Source organism: Rutidosis leptorrhynchoides, chromosome 1, assembly GCF_046630445.1.
Source record: "Rutidosis leptorrhynchoides isolate AG116_Rl617_1_P2 chromosome 1, CSIRO_AGI_Rlap_v1, whole genome shotgun sequence".
In the NCBI taxonomy this organism is placed as follows: Eukaryota; Viridiplantae; Streptophyta; class Magnoliopsida; order Asterales; family Asteraceae; genus Rutidosis; species Rutidosis leptorrhynchoides.
Window position 1 is genome coordinate 292738232 of NC_092333.1, and position 10029 is coordinate 292748260.

The 10029-nt window shown below is 33.5% G+C and overlaps 1 protein-coding gene across 1 annotated transcript; it reads left to right on the plus strand.

Annotated features, from left to right (window-relative positions):
* Nucleotides 1–364: 364 nt before the first annotated feature.
* Nucleotides 365–4953, plus strand: LOC139898509 (calcium permeable stress-gated cation channel 1-like). The gene is made up of 11 exons (XM_071881255.1): nucleotides 365–678; nucleotides 989–1135; nucleotides 1224–1359; nucleotides 1433–1534; nucleotides 1631–1750; nucleotides 1921–2001; nucleotides 2399–2739; nucleotides 2815–3060; nucleotides 3377–3701; nucleotides 3786–4019; nucleotides 4732–4953. Exons 1-11 carry the CDS (start codon nucleotides 365–367, stop codon nucleotides 4951–4953), a joined length of 2268 nt encoding a protein of 755 aa, XP_071737356.1.
* The last annotated feature ends 5076 nt before the right edge of the window (nucleotides 4954–10029 follow it).

The following is a 10029-nucleotide window of genomic DNA, read 5'->3' on the forward strand; positions in this document are numbered from 1 at the left end:
TGTAACAAATGTACGATTTGATGGAAGAAAAAAAAAATCAGAAGTTTAATATGTTTGGAGGCTCTTTTAACTTTTTTCTTGAATCTTGAACAATTTTTAAGTTAGGGTTTTGACATAATATCTGTTATAGGTTATTGCTGTATTTCTGAATTATATAATTTTTGTTCACATACAATGTTTCTGCAAATTAAAAATACCTCCCATACATGTGATTAGATATTGTTGTAGTATAATGTAATCATTTGGCTTAAAATAAGTTAAATATGGATGATTGTTCAAGTCACAAATTCCTAATATCATAAAGGATTCTGTGTTGATTTTATTTCTTATCAGTAAAATTGAGCACTGTATTCAAGAACCGTAGATGGCTACAATCGGGGATATTGGGCTGGCAGCTGCGATTAATATCATTACTGCTCTGATTTTTCTAATAGCATATGCTATTCTTCGGCTTCAACCTGTGAACGATAGAGTTTACTTTACAAAATGGTATATCAAAGGTTTAAGGACAGATCCTACAGCCTCCGGGGCTTATGTAAAAAAGTTTGTCAATTTGGATTATCGATCGTATATAAGGTTTCTTAATTGGGTGCCCGATGCATTATCAATGTCGCAAGCTGAGCTCATTGAACATGCAGGTTTGGATTCAGTTGTATATTTGAGGATATATTTGCTAGGGTATGCCACATCACTCATTTTGTTATCTTCATTTCCATCCCAATTTGTGTCCCAACTTTGTAGAATGCTATCATACTTTTGTGTATTTGTCGATTAGCATACAGTGTCCAGAACTCGGTCAAACTCGGGATTACCCGGAAAATCGGTCAAAGTCAAACTTGGTCAACATCCGAGTACTCCCCGAGTTTCTGAGTACTCCATAAAAAGTCTGGACCGAGTACTCCCGAAGCAGCGATTTTTGCAACCTTGTTAGCATATGCATGAGGAAAGGTTGTTTTTTCATTCATCTGTTTTACTTGTATGTATGCAGGTTAAAAATATTTACTCCAATATTCTTCCTTACATGGGCTATATTGATACCGGTTAATTTAACAAACAACACATTAGAGCTGTCCAAAGATACTTATAGCGAAATCGATAAGCTATCTATATCAAACATTCCCCACGCGTCTCCCAGGCATGAACAATTAAACTCGTTTTATTATCTATAAATAAACGCTATGTGCTTCTTGAATTTGTAATGATTTGGTGCATATATATTGCAGGTTATGGGCTCATGTAGCAATGGCATATGTTGTTATGATTTGGACTTGTTATATGTTGAAGAGGGAGTATGAGACAGTTGCGAATATGCGGTTTTACTTTCTTCAATCGGAAGAACATCGTCCTGATCAGTTTACAGTAAGTCGATATTCCTGTCAATGCATACATTAATTATTGAGAATTTTCATAACGTAACCTGATTAATTTACAGGTTCTTGTGAAAAATGTCCCGCCTGATGCTCATGAATCTGTTAGCGACAGAGTTCAGAATTTCTTTTTAGTAAACCATCACGATAACTATCTTACTCATCAGGTATATATACCCTTCTACATGGATTGATATCGAATATAATTAAAATGTTAATGTTAATTATATTCAATAAATACAATGCTTGAAAATTATTGGCAGGTCGTTTGTAATGCAAACAAGCTTGCGAAACTTGTGAAGAAGAGACTAAAGAAGCAAAATTGGCTTGACTATTACCAGATTAAGTACACAAAGAATCCATCAAAGCGACCTACGATGAAGGTATTTATTTCTAGATACCTCTCAATATTTGTCTGTTTCGTTCTTTTGATTTCTAATTTCTTTTTATCAAAATATTACTAACAAGCTTTTTTTTTTTTGTGTGTGTGTGTGTGTGTGTGTGTGTGTGTGTGTGTGTGTGTGTGTGTGTGTATAAAAATCTTAATATACAGACCGGTTTCCATGGACTTTGGGGAGCAAAAGTTGATGCTATAGAGTATCATGAAACCGAAATTGAGAAACTTTCTTTAGAAGTAATCTTCCATCCTTTATATTCTGACATTATATGTTTGCATAGCATATTTAAGTGTTAAAAGGAAAACAAAAGCATACTAGTAAAGTCTATTGTAAACTTTGAAAAAGAGTCAAACTTTGCAAAACTTGGTCAAAAGTTGATCAAAACTTGGCCAAAACTCGGAATTACTCGGAAAATTCGGTCAAAACTTGGCCAAAATCGGTAAAAGTCAAACTTGGTCAACATTCGAGTACTCTCTGAGTTTCCGAGTACTCCTTAAAAAGTCCCGACCGAGTACTCCCCGAGTAGCGATTTTTGCATCCTTGAGATGAAAGGAGCATGATGCATTCATTTTGTTTTCTATATTTTAATGCATATGTGATCCGGTTATCGTTAACGATTAGCTGTACATTCAGATTGCCGAAGAGAGAAAAAGTGTAATGAACAACCCGAAGGCCATCATGCCAGCAGCATTTGTCTCCTTTAAAACTCGTTGGGGAGCTGCTGTTTGTGCTCAGACACAACAAGTTAGAAACCCGACTTTATGGTTAACTGAATGGGCCCCAGAACCACGTGATGTATATTGGAAAAACCTCGCTATACCTCACGTCTCGTTAACTATTCGAAAAGTTATAATGGGTGTCGTTTTCTTTTTCCTCACGTTCTTTTACATAATCCCCATTGCATTTGTTCAATCATTAGCAAACATCGAAGGTATACAGAAGGCTGCTCCCTTCCTTAAGCCCGTAATTCAAATGTAAGTCTCATATTTCGTGTTAGCGTTTTTCAACCCGACTCTAAACAAATAACATTCTCAACAAATATTATGCAGAAAACCGATCAAATCGTTTATCCAAGGTTTTTTGCCGGGAATTGTGTTGAAGATCTTTCTATTTTTGCTACCGAAAATCTTGATGATGATGTCGAAATTCGAAGGATTTTTGAGTATATCTCGATTAGAGAGACGTGCCGCTTCAAGATATTATCTTTTCAACTTTGTGAACGTGTTTCTTGGCAGTATTATAGCCGGGGCTGCTTTCGAGCAGCTCAATACATTTCTAAATCAGCCAGCAAACAAGTTTGTCACATAAACACTCATTTTGATCTTAATTTTAAGTGGTTTTGTAGAAGTCAGAATTACTCGGTGAGTACTCTGTCAAACTTTGGTCAAACTCGAAATTACTCCAAAAGTCGGTCAAGATTCGGTGAAAAAGTCGGCCAAAACATGGGATTAATAGGAAAATCGGTCAAAACTCGGTCAAAATCAGTCAAAGTCAAATTTGGTCAACATTCGAGTACTCCCTGAGTAGTGACTTTTGAAACCTTGATTTTAAGTTAAATGATTTAACGTAGTAATGTACATCTTTTTACAAGTCTTTTATTGGTGATATCAGGATACCTGAAACGATTGGCATCGCGATCCCGATGAAAGCGACATTTTTCATAACGTATATAATGGTTGATGGATGGACTGGTACCGCAGCACAATTATTAAGGCTTAAGCGTTTGATAATTTACCACTTAAAGAACATTTTTCTAGTGAAAACTGAAAGGGATAGAGAACGGGCTATGAATCCCAAAAGCATCAGTTTCTACACCGGAGAACCGCAAATACAGTTTTATTTTCTCATCGGCCTTGTTTACGCTGTGGTGTCACCACTTTTGATTCCATTTATATTGGTGTTCTTTGGACTAGCATTCGTTATCTATCGTCATCAGGTATATTATAACATAACCCTCGATTTGTTTTTTAATCGTCATAACAGAATTAGAATTTTGAGTTAAGTTTGTGTTGAACGGCAGGTAATAAATGTTTACAACCCAAAATACGAAAGCCGAGCAGCATTTTGGCCAGATGTACATGGACGTGTGATCATGGCGTTGATTATATCACAGATACTTTTGATGGGTTTGTTGAGTACAAAACACGCTGTTGCTTCAACGCCGGTTCTTATTGCACTTCCGATTCTCACTATCGGGTTCCATATATACTGCAAAGGCCGGTTTGAACCCGCATTTATCAGATATCCGTTACAGGTACATATGATATACATTCAAAATGTCAAATATGATAAAGATGTTACTTTTGACCCATTCACTGATTCGCGGGCCGGTTTTGGTTATGTTTTATCTCCAGCTGCTCAAACAGAAAAATTAAAACGAGTACAAAGTTGTCCGAATGTATTTTTAATTCAGCTTTTGATCGATTTACTTATAAAAACTCAGTACAAAGTTGTCTAAAATGTATTATCAAGTGATAGCTGTTACTTTAACTTTGACATTGCCTCGCGCAAGGTTGCTAAACTCAGTACTCACGTAATATTTGGTCGGGACTTTGAAGGGACTAATCGGCAACTTGGGTTGGGATTAATCGGATTGTAAATTTTATATATATATTTAAATTATAAAATTTAAAATTATAGTTTTGTAAATATAAAAGAAAACTATAAAAAATAACATAAACTATAACATAATTGTCTAGAAACATAACATTATCGTTCATTTGTTCAAAAGTTCTAAATTTCTAGTTTAAATTCACATTGAAATCTTGAACAATTTTGACTTTGACTGATTTGACTTTCACCGACTAAATCCGACTTTAACCAACTAAATCCGATTTTGACCATCAACCGATGTTGACCGACAATTAGACAGATTTTAAAAAATCAACAGTGGACTTGGGTCATATGGGTTCGAGTATTTGTTTATTTGATTTGTGAAACAAAATGTTGTTTTGTCGGGTTTTTAGGAAGCAATGAATAAAGACACACTTGATCGAGTTAGGGAACCAAACTTAAACCTAAGACGATACCTTCGAAATGCATACGTACATCCTGTTTTCAAGGATGACGGTTCTGATGATTACTATGATGATGGGGCCGTGATCATACCCACCAAAAGACAGTTGTTGCGAAATGAACCTGAGCCTAGTACGAGCCCGGAGATCATACAAGAAAAGCATAAGTCATGAATGAACTTTTCTATAGTAATTGCATGGAGGGATATATTGTAAATTTAATTTTACACTTATAATTTTTTTATTATATTATATTCTGGGTCAATTGTAAATTTGTAGTTTTTGTAGGTCTATGATACGAGTCATGCTAAGCAGCGTTTCATGCTAAAAACGTACATATATTAAACTTTAAAAACTTTTCTTGTCATGTCTGCTGTTGATGTTAGTTCAGAGCACCATCATACATTGTACTGTAATGATTTGGTTCATCATCAGCAAGGAATGCTTGTTACGCTGTGGAATGATTTGGTTAGATCGAATTAGTTGCAAAAAGATCAACTGTGATTTTATGTCACCTTCGACGTCTGCAATGATTCCAGATTTGCAGTGCAAGGAGTTTAAGAGTTATGATGCAAAGTGTTGTTGTCTTAGTCCATGATCAAAAGAGAATCAATGTTGCAATTTTGTTTTCATACAAATTCACAATGCATGGATTAGGAGTTGGAGTGTAAAACTTACATGGAAAGCTTGTTAGGGAATATCAATAAAGGGTAGAAGATAGAGATGAGAAAGAATGTGAAGGTCATCCTGACTTGCAAAAGTCAAACTACAAATATTTTTATGTCATACACATAACACATTTGTGCTTATAAAATCATTTTCATTCATACGTTTTTTTTTTTTTTTCCACATTAACAAACTGTCACATCAGCGTCACATCATTATTTCCTTTTCATTTCCTTTGCATCACTAACTCATCACATTTCACTCTCAACCATGACATCCCATCACTTTCAGCCATTTGAACCCACCTCTATTATTATAATATTTAACTTATTATTATTATTTAATTATATTTATTATTTATACTATCAAATTACCTAATAACTAAAAAATTTACGTTATTTTTATTTTTATAAAACACAAAATACATTTTACATCACTATATACATTAAAAGAGAGTCTTGATTAGCTAATAATTGTTTTCAAAACCTCCTTAATTACCGTTAGATTAGAAAATTACATCATAATACCCCTTGATCCAACGGTCCTTAATCATCCCCTTAAAATATTAGCTAATAAATCAATCTTAACCAAAATTATACCCTTGATACCCTTTAAAAAAACGCGGACCTAAAACCATTAAAAATAAAATACCCGGACCTAAAATTTCTATTCGGATCCCTCTTCAGAGAAAATACAGAGTAAAGCCAGATGAATTCATCTTCTTCATCCATCCAACGAGTCTTGCCCCACTCTTTCAAATCATCTTGGCATTGAATCTATTTGCTGGTGACTAAACTTTCCGTTTGGCACCATAATGGAATGACTCCATAATGCACCTTTCAGTTTGGCAGTCTCTTAGAACAGAAGAAAGCTCAACTATGAACACATTGCTAGAGCGTAACGCTGACTGTAGTGTTAGTAATATTTTGTGCTAAAGATGATTTATTACTCACGGTTTTCTACTATTTCGGATTATGCTAAAAAATGTTAGGTTAAATGGACGTTGAGTAACGGGTCAAAACATGGGTTGAACCAAAACTCTAAGCCGTCCATATTTGTAGTACTAACTTTTAAAGTTGATTTTTCACGTATCAACACACAAGTTATGATACGTTAAAATATTATTAGGGGTTAGGGTTTAGATTTTAGGGTTTAGGGTTTAAATCTTAGGGTTTAGAGTTTAGGTTTTGGGTTTTGGGTTTAGATTTAGGGTTTAAGGTTTAGATTTTAGGGTTTAGGGTTTAGGTTTAGGGTTTTGGGTTTAAATTTATGGTTAAGGGTTTCGGGTTTAGAGTTTAGGTTTAGGGTTTTAGTTTAGATTTATGGTTTAGAGTTTAGGGTTTAGATTTTAGCATCTAGAGTTTAGGTTTAGAATTTTGGGTTTAGGGTTTAGATTTCGAGTTTAGGGTTTAGATTTTAGGGTTTTGAGTTTAGGTTTAGGGTTTTCGTTTTGGGGTTTAGATTTAGGGTTTAAATTTAGGGTTTAAGGGTTAGTTTTTAGGGTTTAGAGTTTAGGTTAAGGGTTTTGGGTTTAGATTTAGGGTTTAGGTTAGGGTTTAGATTTAGATTTAGGGTTTAGGGTTTAGATTTAGGGTTTAGGTTAAGGTTTAGGGTTTAGATTTAGGGTTTAGAGTTTACGTTTAGGGTTTAGGGTTTAGATTTAGGGTTTTGGGTTTATATTTTAGGGTTTAGAGTTTAGGATTAGGGTTTTAGGTTTAGATTTAGGGTTTATGTTAGGGTTTAGGGTTTAGATTTTGGGGTTTAGAGTTTAGGTTTAAGGTTTAGGGTTTAGGTTAGAGTTTAGGGTTTAGATTTTAGGGCTTAGGGGCAGATCAACATATTTTCAAGGTAAATAACTGAATTGTTTTATTCAGTTACAAAAGGTGATTTTTTACTATTAATTAAGTTACAAAATGCTATCTTTAATGTGTCTTTCATGGAAAGCTTATAGATGAAAAGACAGTTGCATCCATAGGTCCAAATATTGACGTAGATAATGAGAATCATGCTAACAAAAGTGGAACCTGTAAATTTAGAGAATTGGCCCATTCAAGGTTAATAAAGTTGAAAACTCTGTGATAGAATATACTCGGTTTATCTGCAAAGCAAAAAAATTATACGGAGTACTACTTATAATTGATCTTGGTTGGGTTGGTTTAGCTCTATATAACTAAAATTATGATATTATTTTTATTTAAACTAATTTTACGTGTGAAAAACTGTGTATTATGGAACTTTATTGGAAGCGAAGAATCAATGGAGTATATGTTGTTCAAGGAATCATTGAAACACAGGTAAAATTGATGTAATCAAACCCGCTTGCCGAGCATTTGTTGTTTATCTGTGCGTATAACGTACAAATATGAGCTATTTGTATAAAGTGGTCCCGGTCTATCTTTATAATGATGATAGAACCCCACAAGTTAAAAAGATTTTGACTTCTTTATCATTTTGTACATCGGTGGGTTTATTATTTGTTAGGGGTACACTTTTTAATGTCCTTTTGAACCTTCTTATTTGATTATTTGTTCTTTTACCTGTTCAGAGACAATGAGTTGATTTAGGCTATACTTTATCATTGATGAGTAGTTGTGAAAGGTAATTATAGAATGCTAAGATGTGGGTTGATAGGATAGTTACCTAAAATATTTTCAAAATGAAAGCAAGCTATTTCATTGTTTTTATTTTAATTGTTAAATTATCGTTATAAGCAATAAGCAGTGTTATATGAATTCATTTATAACATTAAATATCCATGAACTTCTAGAAAACATAAGACTATAAAGTATTAATGGGTAGAGAGAAGAAAACGTGATTTGCTTTTGGGCTGTTAGTCAGCTTGAGTTAGCCATTCTGCCACTTTCCATATTAATGGTTAAAGTGCCCACAGAGATTTCATATTATGCAAATGATGGAATTGTTAATCGCAAAAGGTACTCAAAGTTGTGTGTCAATGCGGAACACATTTTGTCACAGGTCAAATGGGTGTAAGCTTAAATTCGTCCATTGTTTATTCTCATCTTCACTTATTATGCATTGGTTTGCTATCAGGTGAGCGACATACGGTCTCTCCTTCTGTTGCAGTTCGGCATACAGTGTCTAGCGAAGAATGCATAGGTTTGTTGTTATGCTTATAGTAATTATTTTGATTTTAAAGTTTTTAAAGCACTTATCCATCTATCACATAAAGTTTCTTAGTTAAAACTATGTTAGAAGGATATCTTTGAAAGCTCTATTATGTTTCAGATCATGAATCATGTAGACTGGAAATAGATGTCAAGCCAAGTGAAACCAATTATTCAAACTTGTTATTCTGTGGGCAGAAGTGCCATGATGTATTTTCAACTCTTATTTTTTTTTTTTTTTTTTTTTTTTTTGATATTTTAGAGGTTAATCATATTGTTGTAGTAATTCTGATAATGGCTGGTGATCATAGTTACCTCTTAAAATTTCAAGTATACAGTAACTTGCATAAGCTCTTTGGAGTGAAGCATGAACAGTCGATTCTGATATATCAACACTCGATTCTTCCGCTAAAAATTTTTAACGTGTGCAATAAATTCTATGTTGGCTTTTGCCATGTCAGTCATGGATGAATGATTTTTACCTTTCACTGATAGGAGAAGTGGGGCCAATTTAATCCGTAACGTAGTCCTCAATTGTCGGTAAGTTGTGGGCCTATATTGGTGCGAAATTCAACTTATGTGCAAAATTTTGACTTCAAAGCTAATTTTACAATAATTAGAATAATACTGCTGTTATTGATTTGATTATATACATTATAAGATACGATGGGCCACATTATTAAATTTGTTATTTATGTTTCATTTTAATCTATTTGACTATAAACTTATATTTCATAACTGTCCTGTAAATCAAATGTTAGTCGGTTAAATTATAGTAGCTTCTTTACTGCTATCGTGTGAAAAACTGTGTATTATGGAACTTTATTGAAATCGAATAATCAATGGAGTATATGTTGTTCAAGTAATCATTGAAACACAGGTAAAATTGATGTAATCAAACCAGCTCGCAGAGCATTTGTTTTTTATCTGTGCGTATAACGTACAAATATGAGCTATTTCTATAAAGTGGTCCCAGTCTATCTTTATAATGATGATAGAACCCTATAAGTTAAAAAGACTTTGACTTCTTTATCATTTTATACATAGGGGGTTTATTATTTGTTAGGGGTACACTTTTTAATGTCCTCTTGAACCTTCTTGTTTGATTATCTAGTTAGTCCGAGCTTTGTGTAAATTGAAAAGAACTAAAGATCATTTAGCTGGGTTTATCAATTCATATAAGTTATAGTAGATGCATTATATTCGTTATAAGTTTGTTTCTTCTACGATGATTATACATGTTGTTACATTTGTCCTAATCCAGTGTTACAACCGGAGTTGATTTGCAGCTACTAGATTATGTTAAGTTCATTGTAAAGAGAGTCTTGAGACTGATTAGGTTTCACTTCCTTTATGCTACTAGACAATGGAAGAGATAATAAAGGAAAAATTTGGTTTTTTTTATTGGTGTTCATTTTATGAGAAGCTATTTCTATTAATCTCTCAGTTTAATTTTTAT